We start from the raw sequence: 18382 nt of genomic DNA, 5'->3' as shown, positions 1-18382 counted from the left end.
AATTAATATTTTGTCCGAGATTATTTTGTGAGCGTTATAGCTTTGCTTTATATGGATGTTTGTGGAAAAAAGCAAGCTGTTAGAACCCGAGAGCAAAGAAACAGGCTCTTTTCTACTGCATTTAAATACTGTACACATGTAGTACTGTAGTCTTATACTGCTTATAGCAATGATCAAATAAAATAACTTTCATGATAAAATCTATTTCTTACTGGTTTTAGATGAGTACGTAATTTCATTGACTATGGTATGAGTAAGCTTTTATTTTGTAATTTCTGTTTAAAAGTACTGTAGTCTATTTTGTATTTTGCATGAACTTTCAGTAATCACTTACTGTCTTTAGTGTCACCTGATTTTTTATTTCATCTGTTCATTAAGCTTTTGCTCTTAAGTTGCTGGTTTGATTTGTTGCCATAATTTTGTATGTGAAAGATTAATGTTTTCTCTGTAATTATTAAATGTACCATCTTTATAATTTCCTGAAGATGCTAAGACCTTCAAAAAGATCCCAACGGCCAAGCGCATCACAGCTCTCAGCCATAAGAGTCAGACCCTTCCTCGAAATATGGGTTCAAGAGTTGTGAGCAAGGCACGAGATGGAAAACACCCAGGCACTCCTCCAAGTGTTAGAAGGCAGCTCTCAAATCAGGTTTGTTTTTATGCAGTAAATATTTGATGTTATCCACTTTAATTACTGAAGAGAAGGAATCTGATATTGAAGATTTTAGATATATTTGGCAGTTGTATGTTCACTGTAAACATTAACACTGCATTGTTCACACAAGTTTATGACATAAGCTTTTGTTTTCTTGTGAAATATAACTATAGGGTTGAAATATATTTGGATTCTGTGTATTTAAAATCATCAACTTAAACTGGGTGAAGTAACTTGTTTGAAATATTCCATAAAAAAAGATAAGTTGCATGATTTGTTAATCTAACAAAGTTTTATTAGAAAAAGTTGAATGGTGCAAGGAACTATGTGAGAATAGCAATAGTAGAACAATCGTTAGGAGTGCTTTACCTATGCTCTCTGTTAAATTATGGCAGAATGGCAACAACGTAGCAAATGGTTCACCTGTGAAACGAAGAGGATCTGCTGGATCAGGTCTTGCAAATAATGGAGGTAATGGAACACCAAAACATACTCCCTCTCACAGAAGAACCCAGAGTGCTTGTATTAAAGGAGTAGATTCCAAATTGGCACAGGGCATCATGGATGAAATTTTAGATACAGCACCACCAGTTAATTGGGAAGACATTGCAGGACAAGAAGTAAGTTTATCTTTTTTTTTTGAAAAGTAATGAGCATGCTTCCTAGAATTGGTGTATAAATTCTTTGTTAAAACTTCTTTTCATAAATAATTGAAAATTCTGTATATTATGTGATATTAAGATGGGAAAGCTGTAAGGAATAATGTTATAAAAGTTTTCTACATAATTTGCAATCAGTTGTGGCTGAACTATTTGTGATGTGGCATCAATATTCACATTATTTTGTACATTGAAGTATTTACAATTTATTGCATTCATTGAGAGTGTAAATATTGAGTTATAAGGAGATGTTTTTTTTTCTACAGGTTGCTAAAAAAGCATTGCAAGAAATTGTTATTCTTCCATCTTTGCGTCCAGAGCTATTCACAGGACTTCGAGCACCAGCAAGAGGACTTCTTTTATTTGGTCCCCCAGGTAAGATATTTTTTGCCTAAATTTGATTAAAACTCAGAATTTTTATTCTTTTGATAACACTAAGTATTTTAATTTACATTTTACTCAATGAACTCTTGCCAATTTGATTTTTTATGTCAATATTTCTAAGGATTTTGTTTATAATTACTGTATAAGTTCATGTGTGAAACAGAATCCATGCAATTTATCTGTTGTCAAATCATGAACAGAATATTCAGGCTTCTAATAAACATTGGAAAACTGTACTGTACAGGATTTTGTGTTGGAGTATATGATGGACATCAAGTTTTGTTCCAGGTAATGGTAAAACCATGTTAGCTAGAGCAGTGGCAAATGAGAGTTCAGCAACATTTTTCAATATAAGCGCATCAACGTTAACAAGTAAATATGTCGGCGAAGGAGAAAAGCTTGTCAAAGCGCTATTTTCAGTAGCAAGAGAATTACAAGTAAGGATATTATTAATTTTTATTTATACTGTGGAGTATATTACTTTAATTAGAAAATTATTTCATAGCAAAGCCACCTTGACACTTGCATGATTTTTGTCTGAAATTTTCATAGTGGAAAGATATGCCATTTATGTGGTACGCAGAATGAAGCATTGCTTGATCCTTGTTCTTGCACTGTATACACATAAGTTATGCACTGTCTATGCAATGTGCGACAAAAGGGGGCAGCATTGATACGTATTGAGACACAATGACACTAATTGTTTACTTGGTTAAGTATGTTCTCACACTGGCACTTGGCATTGGGAGTGTTCGCAGGTGCTCACGCTTGATTCATGTTAGTGGTAAGCACATGACATGAACATTTATGTGCCAAATTTGTTAACATTTCAAAATTCTCTCTGCTCACTGCCGCACCACTTATACACACCACCTGAAGATTTTAATAACTGACATGATGCATTGTGTGGCATTGCTGAAAGGAAATATGTGCAAGGTGCAAGGTAGCTGCTGTAATAATTAGTTTTTATATGCTTCTGGGGTTAATAAAGCTTCTTTCTCAAAGTTAGGTAATTATCAATGCATGTCTTATCAAATCTAAAATTTCCTGTTTTCTTTCACTGTAGTAGTTGTGCCTTTCTAATGGAGTTTTGTGTGGCTATAAGAGTACTCTGGCAAGTCAGATAATATGGTTAGTTCAGTCTCGAAGTTGAAACATGTTCACTAGTCTATAAGGTGTGGTGGTATGGGATGGGGGAAGGAGGCAAGAAATAAACCTCACGTAGGTATAGACATGATTAATTTCATTATTAAAATTTCTTTTATTTCTATGCATCTCACCCAAGTTCTTATGGCCAACTCTCACATTCTGATGGAGGTGGAATATGGAAGGAGAAAGTTAGCTAATCTAATACCTTAGCCAATAAGATTACTGATTACTGTAATATTATTATTACTAGTTTAGCTACAACCCTATTTGGAAAAAGCAGGTTGCTATAAGCCCTTTTGCTTCATCTTGTGGAAAGTAGACAACCAATATCCAATGATAGCAGCAAGAAAAAGTCTGGGTATGGAAGGATGCAGATAAGGAAAATGCTAATATGGAAGTGATTACTATAATTTGGTAAAAATAAAGGGTAGTTATGTTAATTTTGCCCTCTGAATTTAATTTTGGTTATTTTTTTTCCAGCCTTCAATCATTTTTATTGACGAGATAGACTCTCTACTGTGTGAACGAAGAGAAGGAGAACATGAAGCATCCCGAAGGCTTAAAACTGAATTTCTTGTTGAGTTTGATGGTCTTCGCTCAGATGCTGAAGAGAGGATCCTTGTTATGGGTGCAACAAACAGGCCACAGGAACTGGATGATGCTGCATTAAGGTCTGTAAACAGTTTCCTTTCTGCAGCAGCATTTTTGAGGTTATGAAATAATATTTTTCAATATTAAACTTACCCGATAATCATGTAGCTGTCAACTCCGTTGCCCGACAGAATTCTATGGAGGGATACGCCAGCTATCACAATACTAGAAGGGGGTGTATTTACCAGCGCCTCCTGTGGCCAGGTACTCAAGTACTTCTTGTTGACACCTCCTCAATTATTCCTCTGTCGTGCTTCCGGCAAGACGTTCTGGGATACGCTTATGTTCTTGGAGTATTTTCACGACTTTGGTGAAGTATTTCTCTTTGATTTCGGCTGTCGCTTTACTGGAAACTTCTATATTAGCTTAGTTAGCTTTTGGAATTAATTTGATTAATTATGGTGACGAGAGAGTATGAACTCTCGTTCACCTTTCATGGCCGACCCTTCCCTTAGACGGAAGTGTTGGTGTCTAAGAGAGTATAGACTCTCTTTCTTAATTTTGCTTAACAAAAGTTATAGATTTATTTTATATCTCTCCGCCTCTTATAGGCCTCTTCGATTAACTTCCTTTTATTATAAACTCATTAAAATTAATTTTTATATTTGTTTATATTCGACCTTCCTAATAGTAGGCGGTCTTTTACCGAAGTTAATAAACTTTGAGCCCGTCATTTCGGTTTTACCTGTTAACATATTATGCTATTTCCGCCACAGAGTTTGAAAGATTTTCTTTGACAGTCTCGTACTGTTTTCAAAGTTGAACTAACGTTTTGTTTTGTCTCTGCAGTTGTTGACGTTCAGAACGTTCAACTTGCACTCTATCGTTACGATAGAGAAAGAATGTTCACGGTTTCACGTTGCAGTAAGAGTAACCGTGTCTAGCGTTTTGTTCATTCTTTCTTAACTTAATGGTTTTGATCCTAATAAAGGAACTTTTCAGTTTTTTCCTTTAACAATAATATGTTTTAACGATATATATGATTGGGCTCTTCTCTCAGGTTCTAAGTTAGCAAGAGAGAGAGAGAGAGAGAGAGATAGAGACGGAGGGAGAAAGAGGATAAACGTTTCATTCAAGCCTGCCAGGCGTACGAGTAACGTCGTTATCGTTTTTGCTCTTCTCCCTAGTCTCTTTAGGGGAAGAAACTAAACGTTTCTAGAGTGATCTAGTGTTTAGTCTCTTTCCAACCACTGAATTATCTTTCATTAGATTTTTCTGTTACATTGTAATTCTGTTTTCGCAATTACTAACTTTGAGAAAGGATAGAATTGCGTATTTCAGGTACAAACCACTTAAAGTTTCGAGTTCAGTGAAATAAGTGCAAACAGAAATCAAAGTGATAAGTGATTAGTGCGTGAGGGTACTTTTGTGCGCGCCAGTCGTCCTCCCAGTCCGGGACCTCTTGCAAGCTCCCAAGCCCAGGGGAGAAGCAATGTCGAAGGGCATAAGGGTTCAGCAGGCCTTGATCGGCGCACAGAAGTATTCTCGGTGGTTGTGGGCGTGTCTTACCGAGACCGTCACTCCCACCCGCAGACGATTGAGCCCTTATTTTGCTCGTCTGCAGAAGAGATTAGGGGAGAAAATAAAGGCAGAGTAACGCTGGTCTCAGGTCTCAAGACCTCTTAAACGTTAAGTCCAGACCTATGCCAGACGTACGAAGTTAAAGTTCACAACCCGAATGCAGTCATTGGGTTAGCTCTGACTCTCCTCAGTCATCAGTTGATTACACTCCGCCTAAGAGGAGTAAGGTTCTGCCACAACAGATCTCTGCTGTTAAGGCTTTACCTCAGCAGAACTTAGTGTCTGCCGACCCCAAGTTAACTCTACTGCAGTCCATACAGTCACAACTTTCGGTCTTGATGCGTGAGTGTCGGGCTGAGAGTGTTGCGCCTCCGCCTCCGCCTACACTCCCCCCCGCCTATGATCGCTCCGCCTGATCACAGTACCACCTGCCAGGCGTACGATGTTGTGAACTCTACTACAGTCCATGCAAGCACAGCTTTCGGACTTGATGCGTGAGTGTCGGGCTGAGAGTGTTGCTCCTCCGCCTCCGCCTACACTCCCTCCACCTACACTCGCTCCGCCTGATCACAGTACCATCTGCCAGGCGTACGATGTTGTGGACTCTACTACAGTCCATGCAAGCACAGCTTTCGGACTTGATGCGTGAGTGTCGGGCTGAGAGTGTTGCTCCTCCGCCTCCGCCTACACTCCCTCCACCTACACTCGCTCCGCCTGATCGCAGTACCACCTGCCAGCAGTTCCACCTGCCAGGCGTACGATGTTGAGCCACGTGCTGAGTTTGCTGTTCCCTGTGGTGTTCAGCCTCCGCCTTCCTTAAGGCAACCTTTTCATTGGGATCAGGAGGATTATACCTCTCTTCCTCCGCCTCCACTTGCTGCTCCACCAGTGATGCAACACTCGGTTGAGGTACAACAACCTCTCCCGTCCATGAGTCAGTCTCCTCAGCTCTTGCTGCAGCGAGCTCAACCCTCCACAAGGCAAGCACCACAACACCTTAGCCTTGCGCCTCAGGAGCCTCAGCTTGCGAGACATTTACCTTGTTCTGCGCAGCCTCTTCCTCATCGCGCTCCGCTCACACCACAGGAACTGGAACTTGCTACTCCGCTTCCGCCAACCGCTCAGCAAGCGCAACCCTTGGGTTCAACCACTCATGCTAGGAGTCAGCCTCCTCCACCCATGCGCCTTCCTTCTGCTTGTCTTTTATTCAGCCTTTGCAGACTGAGCCTCAGGTGTTCCCTCATCGGAGTCTTGAAGAGGAAACCACAACTATTGTTGTTCCAGCTCGTTCTGACTCTGCTGTTCAGCATACCTTACCTCCATTTTCATACCATGGTTTAAACCCCATGCAAGCATGCATAAAGCACTCTAGCACTGGTCATGGAATTTCTGAGAAATGTTAAACGCCATGCACACGCTCTGCTTTCCTTACAGCAGGCTCTGCTTACAGCAGGCTCTGCTTACAGCAGGCTCTGCTTACTACATGCTCAGCATTCAGCATGCTCTGCATTCAGCATGCTCTGCATACAACATGCTCTGCATACAGCACATGCTCTGCATACAGCATACTCTGCATACATCATGCTCTGCATACTTTACCGCATGCTTCTCAACACATCTTGGGTTGTTGCCAACTCACTAGACTGTCAAGCAGTTTCATAACGTTGCCTTCTAGTCTGCTGCTTTTGCACCAGTGAACCCTCACTCAGAGAACTTAGCTTTTCTAGGATAAGGTCCCTGTAGATGAGAAAGTTCTTTTCTCCCTCCTTCTGATATTCCCTTGAGGACTCTGTCATTTGGAGGGAGCCTTTAGCTGCATAACCTCTTATGGACTTTTATTTAAGCATAACATGCTTACAGGGAAGGTAATGGTTCCACTTCAGCCGCTAATCCCGTCTGTTACCACACCTGCTCCCATAGACCTTGAGCTGTGTTGCATGACATGCAGTCCAAGCTTAGTCCTTGTTAGAGGATTTTTTGTTTACGGAGTCAATGTGTCACGGGGAAGACGTTCAACAACCAACAGAAGGGACTTGTTGTGACGCAGTGCGGCAACCTCAGCAACCCGTTAAGGAGTTGTCTGTACGACCCAGACAGTCTAGACAGATTCGGGTTGTCACTGTACTTCCTCGCTTGCCCATGATTGACAGTTTACAGACTGTGCAGCAGTATCATGATCTTGTGTCCGGCTCCGTCAGACGACTGGCTTTTAAGAGCTCCCACAAGTCGTCGCTGTCTGGAGATTTTCAAATGGACTATGGATCTGACCAAGGAACTGGGCCTCCTGGTCAATTTTGAGGAGTCTCAGCTCGTTCCATCCCAGACCATTGTCTCCTTGGGTATGGATCTTCAGAGTCGAGCTTTTCGGACTTGTCCGTCGGCCCCAAGGATCTTCCAAGCCCTAGAATGCATCCAGAGCATGCTGAGAAGGAACCGATGCTTAGTCAGGCAGTGGATGAGTCTAACAGGGACACTTTCATCGCTGGCCCTGTTCATCGAGTTAGGGAGACTCCACCTCCGCCCCCTTCAGTATCATCTAGCTGCTCACTGGATAAAGGACATGACGCTAGAGACGGGCTCAGTTCCTGTTTCCGAAGAGATGAGGTCTACTCTAACGTGGTGGAAGAACAGCATTCTTCTCAAGGAAGGTCTACCATTGGCTGTTCAGACCCCCGACCACCGTCTCTTCTCGGACGCATCGGACACGGGCTGGGGTGCGACACTGGACGGACAGGAATGCTCGGGAACATGGAATCAGGAGCAAAGGACACTTCACATCTATTGCAAGGAGTTGTTGGCAGTTCATCTGGCCTTGATAAACTTCAAGTCCCTCCAGCTTAACAAGGTGGTGGAGGTGAACTCCGACTACACCACAGCCTTGGCTTACATCTCCAAGCAGGGAGGGACTCATTCGAGGAAGTTGTTCGAGATCGCAAGGGACCTCCTCATTTGGTCAAAAGATCGAAAGCTCACGCTGGTAACGAGGCTCATTCAGGGCGATATGAATGTCATGGCAGATCGCCTCAGCCGGAAGGGTCAGGTCTTCCCCACAGAGTGGACCCTTCACAAGAATGTTTGCAGCAGACTTTGGGCCCTGTGGGGTCAGCCAACCATAGATCTATTCGCTACCTCGATGACCAAGAGGCTCCTCTTGTATTGTTCTCCGATTCCAGACCCAGCAGCAGTTCGCGTGGATGCCTTTCTGCTGGATTGGTCCCATCTCAACCTGTATGCATTCCCGCCGTTCAAGATTGTCAACAGGGTACTTCAGAAGTTCGCCTCTCACAAAGGGACACGGCTGACGTTGGTTGCTCCCCTCTGGCCCGCGAGAGAATGGTTCACCGAGGTACTGCAATGGCTGGTCGACGTTCCCAGGACTCTTCCTCCTAGAGTGGACCTTCTGCGTCAACCTCACGTAAAGAAGGTACACCCAAACCTCCACGCTCTTCGTCTGACTGCCTTCAGACTATCGAAAGACTCTCAAGAGCTAGAGGCTTTTCGAAGGAGGCAGCCAGAGCGATTGCCAGAGCAAGGACGACATCCACTCTCAGAGTCTATCAGTCTTAATGGGAAGTCTTCCGAAGCTGGTGCAAGGCCAATGCAGTTTCCTCAACCAGTACCACTGTAACCCAGATTGCTGACTTCCTGTTACATCTAAGGAACGTAAGATCCCTATCAGCTCCTACGATCAAGGGTTACAGAAGTATGTTGGCAGCGGTTTTCCGCCACAGAGGCTTGGATCTTTCCTCCAACAAAGATCTACAGGACCTCCTTAGGTCTTTTGAGACCTCAAAGGAACGTCGGTTGTCCACTCCAGGCTGGAATCTAGACGTGGTCCTAAGGTTCCTAATGTCATCAGGATTTGAACCGCTCCAATCAGCCTCTTTTAAGGACCTCACATTAAAAACTCTTTTCCTCGTGTGCTTAGCAACAGGTAAAAGAGTAAGTGAGATCCACGCCTTCAGCAGGAACATAGGTTTCACATCTGAAACGGCTACATGTTCCTTGCAGCTCGGTTTTTTGGCTAAAAACGAGCTTCCTTCCCGTCCTTGGCCTAAGTCGTTCGAGATCCCAAGCCTGTCCAACATGGTGGGGAACGAACTGTAGAGAGTACTTTGCCCAGTTAGAGCTCTTAAGTACTATCTAAGAAGGTCAAAACCATTACGAGGACAATCAGAAGCCTTATGGTGTGCTATCAAGAAGCCTTCTCTACCAATGTCTAAGAACTCAGTTTCTTACTACATCAGGCTTCTGATTAGAGAAGCAAATTCTCATCTGAAGGAAGAAGACCTTGCTTTGCTGAAGGTAAGGACACATGAAGTGAGAACTGTGGCTACTTCAGTGGCCTTCAAACAGAACCGTTCTCTGCAGAGTGTTATGGATGCAACCTATTGGAGAAGCAAGTCAGTGTTCGCATCATTCTATCTCAAAGATGTCCAGTCTCTTTACGAGTACTGCTACACCCTGGGTCCATTCGTAGCAACGAATGCAGTAGTAGGCGAGGGCTCAGCCACTACATTCCCATAATCCCATAACTTTTTAACCTTTCTCTTGAATACTTTTTATGGGTTGTACGGTCGGCCAAGAAGCCTTCCACATCCTTGTTGATTTGGCGGGTGGTCAATTCTTTCTTGAGAAGCGCCAAGGTTAAAGGTTGTGATGAGGTCCTTTAGTATGGGTTGCAGCCCTGTATACTTTAGCACCTTTGAGTTGATTCAGCCTCCCAAGAGGAACGCTGCGCTCAGTAAGGAAGACGATCTTATTAAAGGCAGAGTAACGGTTCAAGTCGACTTCCTTACCAGGTACTTATTATTTCATTGTTATTGTGGATAACTGATTATATGAAATACGGGATACTTAGCTATCCTTTAGTCTTGTACACTGGTTTTTCACCCACCCCCCTGGGTGTGAATCAGCTACATGATTATCGGGTAAGTTTAATATTGAAAAATGTTATTTTTATTAATAAAATAAATTTTTGAATATACTTACCCGATAATCATGATTTAATCGACCCTCCCTTCCTCCCCATAGAGAACCAGTGGACCGAGGAATAATTGAGGAGGTGTCAACAAGAAGTACTTGAGTACCTGGCCACAGGTGGCGCTGGTAAATACACCCCCTTCTAGTATTGTGATAGCTGGCGTATCCCTCCATAGAATTCTGTCGGGCAACGGAGTTGACAGCTACATGATTATCGGGTAAGTATATTCAAAAATTTATTTTATTAATAAAAATAACATTTTTCAATATTAAACTTACCCGATAATCATGTAGCTGTCAACTCCGTTGCCCGACAGAATTCTACGGGAGGGATACGCCAGCTATCACTATACTAGAAGGGGGTGTACTCACAAGCGCCACCTGTGGCCAGGTACTACAGTACTTGTTGTTGACGCCACCTCACTTTTTCCTCTGTCGTGCTTCCGGCAAGACGTTCTTGGATACGCTTATGATTTTGGAGTATTGTTCACGGTTTGGTGAAGTATTTCTCTAAAATTTGCAGCTATTCGCTATACTGGAAACTTCTATATTAGCTTAGTTAGCTTTTGGAATTAATTTGATTAATTATGGTGACGTAGAGAGTATTAACTCTCTTTCACCTTTAAATGGCCGACCCTTCCCTTAGACGGAAGTGTTGGTGTCTAAGAGAGTATAGACTCTCTTTCTTAATTTTGCTTAACAAAAGTTATAGATTTATTTTATATCTCTCCGCCTCTTATAGGCCTCTTCGATTAACTTCCTTTTATTATAAACTTATTAAAATTAATTTTTATATTTGTTTATATTCGACCTTCCTAATAGTAGGCGGTCTTTTCTTGGTACCGAAGTTAATTAACTTTGAGCCCGTCATTTCGGTTTTACCTGTTAACATATTATGCTATTTTAATGTCTTTGAAAGAATTTCTTTGATAGTCTCGTACTGTTTTCAAAGTTGAACTAACGTTTTGTTTGTCTCTGCAGTTGTTGACGTTCAGAACGTTCAACTTGCGCTCTATCGTTACGATAGAGTAAGAATTTTCACGGTTTCACGTTGCAGTAAGAGTAACCGTGTCTAGCGTTTTGTTCATTCTTTCTTAACTTAATGGTTTTAATCCTAATAAAGGAACTTTTCATTTTGGGAAATATTTCAGTTTTTTCCTTTAACAATAATATGTTTTAACGATATATATGATTGGGCTCTTCTCTCAGGTTCTAAGTCAAGAGAGAGAGAGAGAGAGAGATATAGAGACGGAGGGAGAAAGAGGAGGATAAACGTTTCATTCAAGCGAGTAACGTTGTTATCGTTTTTGCTCTTCTCCCTAGTCTCTTTAGGGGAAGAAGGTAAACGTTTCTAGAGTGATCTAGTGTTTAGTCTCTTTCCAGCCACTGAATTATTTATCTTTCATTAGATTTTTCTGTTACATTGTAATTCTGTTTTCGCAATTACTAACTTTTGAGAAAGGATAGAATTGCGTGTTTCAGGTACAAACCACTTAAAGTTTCGAGTTCAGTGAAATAAGTGCAAACAGAAAATCAAAGTGATAAGTGATTAGCGCAAAGTGTGTCAGTGTTGTGCGTGAGGGTACTTCTGTGCGCGCCAGTCGTCCTCCCAGTCCGGGACCTCTTGCAAGCTCCCAAGCCCAGGGGAGAAGCAATGTCGAAGGGCAAAAGGGTTCAGCAGGCCTTGATCGGCGCACAGAAGTATCCTCGGTGGTTGCGGGCGTGTCTTACCGAGACCGTCACTCCCACCCGCAGACGATTGAGCCCTTATTTTGCTCGTCTGCAGAAAAAATTTAGGGGAGAAAACGCTGGTCTCAGGTCTCAAGACCTCTTAAACGTAAAGTCCAGACCTATGCCAGACGTACGAAGTTAGAGTTCAACAACCCGGATGCAGTCATTGGGTTAGCTCTGACTCCCCGCAGTCATCAGTTGAATGCACTCCGCCTAAGAGGAGTAAGGTTCTGCCGCAACAGATCTCTGTTGTTAAGGCTTTACCTCAGCAGACCTTAGTGTCTGCCGACCCCAAGTTGACTCTACTGCAGTCCATGCAGTCACAACTTTCGGTCTTGATGCGTGAGTGTCGGGCTGAGAAGGTTGCGCCTCCGCCTGCGCTCGCTCCGCCTGCGCTCGCTCCGCCTGACCGCAGTACCGCCTGCCAGGCGTACGATGTTGAGCCACGTTATGAGTTTACTGATCCCAGTGGTGTGCAGCTCCCTCCGCCTTCCTTAAGGCAACCTCAGCAATGGGAACAGGAGGCTTATACCTCTCTTCCTCCGCTTCCACTTGCTGTTCCACCAGTGAGGCAACACTCGCTTGAGGTACAACAACCTCTCCCATCCATGAGTCAGTCTCCTCAGCTCTCGCTGCAGCGAGCTCAACCCTCCTCAAGGCAAGCACCTCAACACCTTAGCCTTGCGCCTCAGGAGCCTCAACTTGCGAGACTTTTACTGCGTTCTGCGCAGCCACTACCTTTTCGCTCTCAGCTCACACCGCAGGAACCTCAACTCGTTCCTCAGGAACTTGCTACTGCGCATCCGCCAACCACTCAGCAAGCGCAACCCTTGAGTTCAGCCACTCATGCCAGGAGTCAGCCTCCTCCACCCATGCGCCTACCTTCTGCTGATCAGCCTTTGCAGACTGAGCCTCAGGTGTTCCCTCAACAGAGTCTTGAAGAGGAAACCACAACTATTGTTGTTCCAGCTCGTTCTGACTCTGCTGTTCAGCTTACCTTACCTCCATTGTCAAACATTATGATAATGGAGGTTATTTGTATTACTTATAAAAATATATTTGTATTCCTTGCAATATATTTTTAACAATATCGCAAAATATGGCAAAAATATGAATCATGAGTTATGAATGTAAGGTAAATATTATGTTGATATTAAAACCCCATGCAAGCATGCATAAAGCACTCTAGCACTGGTCATGGAATTTCTGAGAAATGTTAAACGCCATGCACACGCTCTGCTTACCTTACAGCATGCTCTACATACAGCATGCTCTGCTTACAGCATGCTCTGCATACAACATGGTCTGCATACAGCATGCTCTGCATTCAGCATGCTCTGCATACAACATGCTCTACATACAGCATGCTCTGCATACAGCATGCTCTGCATACAACATGCTCTGCATACAGCATGCTCTGCATTCAGCATGCTCTGCATACAACATGCTCTGCATACAGCATGCTCTGCATTCAGCATGCTCTGCATACAACATGCTCTACATACAGCATGCTCTGCATACAGCATACTCTGCATACAACATGCTCTGCATACCTTACCGCATGCTTCTCAGTCACACATCTTTGGTTGTTGCCAACTCACTAGACTGTCAAGCAGTTTCATAACGTTGCCTTCTAGTCTGCTGCTTTTGCACCAGTGAAACCCTCACTGAGAGAACTTAGCTTTTCTAGGATATGGTCCCTGTAGATGAGAAAGTTCTTTTCTCCCTCCTTCTGATATTCCCTTGAGGACTCTGTCATTTGGAGGGAGCCTTTAGCTGCGTAGCCTCCTATGGACTTTTATTTAAGCATAACATGCTTCCAGGGAAGGTAATGGTTCCACTTCAGTCGCTAATCCCGTCTGTTACCACACCTGCTCCCATAGTCCTTGAGCTGTGTTGCAAGACATGCAGTCCAAGCTTAGTCCTTGTTAGAGGATTTTTTGTTTACGGAGTCAATGTGTCACGGGGAAGACGTTCAACAACCAGCAGAAGTGACTTGTTGTGACGCAGTGCGGCAACCTCAGCAACCCGATAAGGAGTTGTCTGTACGACCCAGACAGTCTAGACAGATTCGGGTTGTCACTGTACTTCCTCGCTTGCCCATGGTTGACAGTTCACAGACTGTGCAGCAGTACCATGATCTTGTGTCCGGCTCCGTCAGACGACTGGCTTTTAAGAGCTCCCACAAGTCGTCGCTGTCTGGAGATTTTCAAATGGACTATGGATCTGACCAAGGAACTGGGCCTCCTGGTCAATTTTGAGGAGTCTCAGCTCGTCCCATCCCAGACCATTGTCTCCTTGGGTATGGATCTTCAGAGTCGAGCTTTTCGGACTTCTCCGTCGGCCCCAAGGATCTTCCAAGCCCTAGAATGCATCCAGAGCATGCTGAGAAGGAACCGATGCTCAGTCAGGTAGTGGATGAGTCTAACAGGGACACTTTCATCGCTGGCCCTGTTCATCGTGTTAGGGAGACTCCACCTCCCCCCCCTTCAGTATCATCTAGCTGCTCACTGGATAAAGGACATGACGCTAGAGACGGTCTCAGTTCCTGTTTCCGAAGAGAGGAGGTCTTCTCTCGCGTGGTGTAAGAACAGCTTTCTTCTCAAGGAAGTCTACCTTTGGCTGTTCAGAAACACGACCGCCGTCTCCTCTCGGACGCATCAGACACGGGCTGGGGTGCGACTTTGGACGGACAAGAATGCTCGGGAACATGGAATCAGGAGCAAAGGACACTTCACATCAATTGCAAGGAGTTGTTGGCGGTTATTCTGGCCTTGATAAACTTCAAGTCCCTCCAGCTTAACAAAGTGGTGGAGGTGGACTCTGACAACACCACAGCCCTGGCTTACATCTTCAAGCAGGGAGGGACTCTTTCGTGGAAGTTGTTCTAGATCGCAAGGGATCTACTCATCTGGTCTAAAGATCGAAAGCTAACTGGTAACGAGGTTCATTCAGGGCGGTATGAATGTCATGGCAGATCACCTCAGCCGGAAGGGTCAGGTCATCCCCACAGAGTGGACCCTTCTCAAGAATGTTTGCAGCAGACTTTGGGCCCTGTGGGGTCAGCCAACCATAGATCTGTTCGCTACCTCGATAACCTAGAGACTCCTGTTGTATTGTTCTCCGATTCCAGACCCAGCAGCAGTTCACGTGGATGCTTTTCTGCTGGATTGGTTCCATCTCGACCTGTATGCATTCCCGCCGTTCAAGATTGTCAACAGGGTACTTCAGAAGTTCTCCTCTCACAAAGGGACACGGCTGACGTTGGTTGGCTCCGCTCTGGCCCGCGAGAGAATGGTTCTTAGAGGTACTGCAATGGCTGGTCGACATTCCCAGGACTCTTCCTCTAGGAGTGAACCTTCTAAGTCTACCTCACGTAAAGAAGGTACACCCAATCCTCCACGCTCTTCGTCTGACTGCCTTCAGACTTTCGAAAGACTCTCAAGAGCTAGGGGCTTTTCGAAGGAGGCAGCCAGAGCGATTGCCAAAGCAAGGAGAACATCCACTCTCAGAATCTATCAGTCTCAAGGGGAAGTCTTCCGTAGCTGGTACAAGACCAATGCAGTTTCCTCAACCAGTACCACTGTAACCCAGATTGCTGACTTCCTGTTATATCTAAGGAAAGTAAGATCCCTTTCAGCTCCTACGATCAAGGGTTACAGAAGTATGTTGGCAGCGGTTTTCCGCCACAGAGGCTTGGATCTTTCCACCAACAAAGATCTACAGGACCTCCCTAGGTCTTTTGAGACCTCAAAGGAACGTCGGTTGTCCACTCCAGGCTGGAATCTAGACGTGGTCCTAAGGTTCCTTATGTCATCAAGATTTGAACCTCTCCAATCAGCCTCTTTTTAGGACCTCACATTAAAAACTCTTTTCCTCGTGTGCTTGACAACAGCTAAAAGAGTAAGTGAGATCCACGCCTTCAGCAGGATCATTGTTTTCACATCTGAAACGGCTACATGTTCCTTGCAGCTCGGTTTTTGCTAAACGAGCTTCCTTCACGTCCTTGGCCTAAGTCGTTCGAGATCCCAAGCCTGTCCAACTTGGTGGGGAATGAACTGAAGAGAGTACTTTGCCCAGTTAGAGCTCTTAGGTACTATCTAAAAGGTCTTAACCTTTACAAGGACAATCAGAAGCCTTATAGTGTGCTATCAAGAAACCTTCTTTTCCAAGTTCTAAGAACTCAGTTTCTTACTATTCAGGCTTCTGATTAGAGAAACACATTCTCATCTGAAGGAAGAAGACCTTGCTTTGCTGAAGGTAAGGACACATGAAGTGGGAGCTGTGGCTACTTCAGTGGCCTTCAAACAGAGCCATTCTCTGCAGAGTGTTATGGATGCAACCTATTGGAGAAGCAAGTCAGTGTTCGCATCATTCTATCTCAAAGATGTCCAGTCTCTTTACGAGTACTGCTACACCCTGGGACCATTCGTAGCAACGAATGCAGTAGTAGGCGAGGGCTCAGCCACTACATTCCCATAATCCCATAACCTTTTAACCTTTCTCTTGAATACTTTTTATGGGTTGTACGGTCGGCTAAGAAGCCTTCCACATCCTTGTTGATTTGGCGGGTGGTCAATTCTTTCTTGAGAAGCGCCGAGGTTAAAGGTTGTGATGAGGTCCTTTAGTATGGGTTGCAGCCCTGTATACTTTAGCACCTTTGAGTTGATTCAGCCTTCCAAGAGGAACGCTGCGCTCAGTAAGGAAGACGATCTTATTAAAGGCAGAGTAACGGTTCAAGTCGACTTCCTTACCAGGTACTTATTATTTCATTGTTATTGTGGATAACTGATTATATGAAATACGGGATACTTAGCTATCCTTTAGTCTTGTACACTGGTTTTTCACCCACCCCCCTGGGTGTGAATCAGCTACATGATTATCGGGTAAGTTTAATATTGAAAAATGTTATTTTCATTAGTAAAATAAATTTTTGAATATACTTACCCGATAATCATGATTTAATTGACCCACCCTTCCTCCCCATAGAGAACCAGTGGACCGAGGAAAAAGTGAGGTGGCGTCAACAACAAGTACTGTAGTACCTGGCCACAGGTGGCGCTTGTGAGTACACCCCCTTCTAGTATAGTGATAGCTGGCGTATCCCTCCCGTAGAATTCTGTCGGGCAACGGAGTTGACAGCTACATGATTATCGGGTAAGTATATTCAAAAATTTATTTTACTAATGAAAATAACATTTTTTTTTAATATTTTACAAATAATTACAGACTACATTCTTTACTTTTTCTTTCCTCAGTGCTGTACAAATATTAAGTTAGAGTTCATTTTCATATATGGTTTCATCATTAGGAAAAATTTTACTTTACAATGGTGCAGTCAATATAAAACATGAAAAATTACATACCTTTTTAAATAAAAAATTCTTATGCTTTCAAGAGATTGAAATTGTCTCTATTTCTTTATCAGCAGAGCAAATTACCTTTAGTTGGTAAATGAGACTATTTTTAATAGAAATCATTTTATTTTACAATGGTGTAATTTGAAAGAAAGATATTAAATTATACCTCTGATGTTCATTCACGTTACACCCTCCAGGTAACAGATTTCCACATCAAAGCTTAACATATTTAGAAATTCAACTTTGTTTATTGCTAGGTATTATAGTGAAAGCACTCTTCTTAAACTTATGCAAGTGAACTTTAGGGATTGTTACTTGATGCATACTGTACTTAATTTCAGTAATTTCACAAATAATGGAGTTAGAAAAATTTTGAGAAATGAAATGTCAGGTCACATGATGTGGCAGTAGGCAGCATGCAACCGTAAAATAAACCTGTGGTTCAATTCCCTCATGGGGAAAACCACTGTCACCGTCACTCATGCACACATTCATTTATATTTATTGCATAGTAACAAATCTTCCCGAGAGTACATCATACAGTATTTACTTTTTAATAAATTTTTTAATTTCTTGACAACTATCTGTCTAATGGAATCTGCACAATCTTAGGCTATGATACGTTATGTAGTTTTTTTTTTTTCTTTTATAAATTCTGAAAGGGTTACGGCAATAATGCCTTCAATGAGATTTTTTAGTCAATGTACAGAATTCAATACAATTGCTGTTAAAGTTAAAGAAAATTTTATGGCATATTATAATGCTAACCTGGAATGGAAAAAGATTTTTAACCAGCTAAATTCATTTTTTGACATAGTAAACATATTTGACAATTCATCGTTTTTATTCATTTATAAGTTTTTTATCCTTAATTATTTTGTTTGCAGGAGATTTAGTAAAAGGGTATATGTATCACTTCCTGACAAGGATACACGTGCGGTTCTCTTGGGCAAACTTATATTGAAGCAGAAATCACAAATAAGTTCAAAAGACATGGAGATTCTTGCAAGCTTGACAGATGGTTACTCAGGCTCAGATTTAACATCATTGGCAAAAGATGCAGCTTTAGCCCCCATTAGAGGTAAGTAAAAGGCTCTTTGGTGTACACTGGTTAGATTTGATTTCCCACATTGATACCTACTTTTGTCTTAGTTTTTCTCCTGTGCTTGTGATCCATAGCAGTGTTATTTTCTTTTCTCCATATAGAAAATTTCTTTGTCATCATGTTAGGTGCAGTGGTACCTCGGAGGTAGAGCTTACTTGAACTATAATGTGTTTTAACTATATTG

At 42.9% G+C, this 18382-nt stretch overlaps 2 protein-coding genes across 4 annotated transcripts in view; one reads left to right on the top strand and one right to left on the bottom strand.

The window, feature by feature from the left end:
• The window catches only part of LOC137647237 (spastin-like), a 197256-nt gene that overhangs the window by 52700 nt on the left and 126174 nt on the right, over positions 1-18382 (bottom strand). The window lies entirely within an intron of this gene.
• The window catches only part of LOC137647239 (spastin-like), a 33989-nt gene that overhangs the window by 6448 nt on the left and 9159 nt on the right, over positions 1-18382 (top strand). For both annotated transcript variants that reach the window (XM_068380620.1, XM_068380619.1), the window contains 6 exons: positions 486-649; positions 1051-1275; positions 1581-1689; positions 1987-2135; positions 3328-3518; positions 17981-18174. In XM_068380620.1, the coding sequence (XP_068236721.1) occupies positions 486-649; positions 1051-1275; positions 1581-1689; positions 1987-2135; positions 3328-3518; positions 17981-18174 (1032 nt within the window). The remainder of the gene's footprint in view (positions 1-485; positions 650-1050; positions 1276-1580; positions 1690-1986; positions 2136-3327; positions 3519-17980; positions 18175-18382) is intronic.

The sequence above is a fragment of the Palaemon carinicauda genome, chromosome 9 (genome assembly GCF_036898095.1).
Source record: "Palaemon carinicauda isolate YSFRI2023 chromosome 9, ASM3689809v2, whole genome shotgun sequence".
Taxonomy (NCBI): Eukaryota; Metazoa; Arthropoda; class Malacostraca; order Decapoda; family Palaemonidae; genus Palaemon; species Palaemon carinicauda.
Note: the sequence above shows the minus strand (reverse complement) of the source record. Positions and strands in the feature narration are given on the sequence as shown.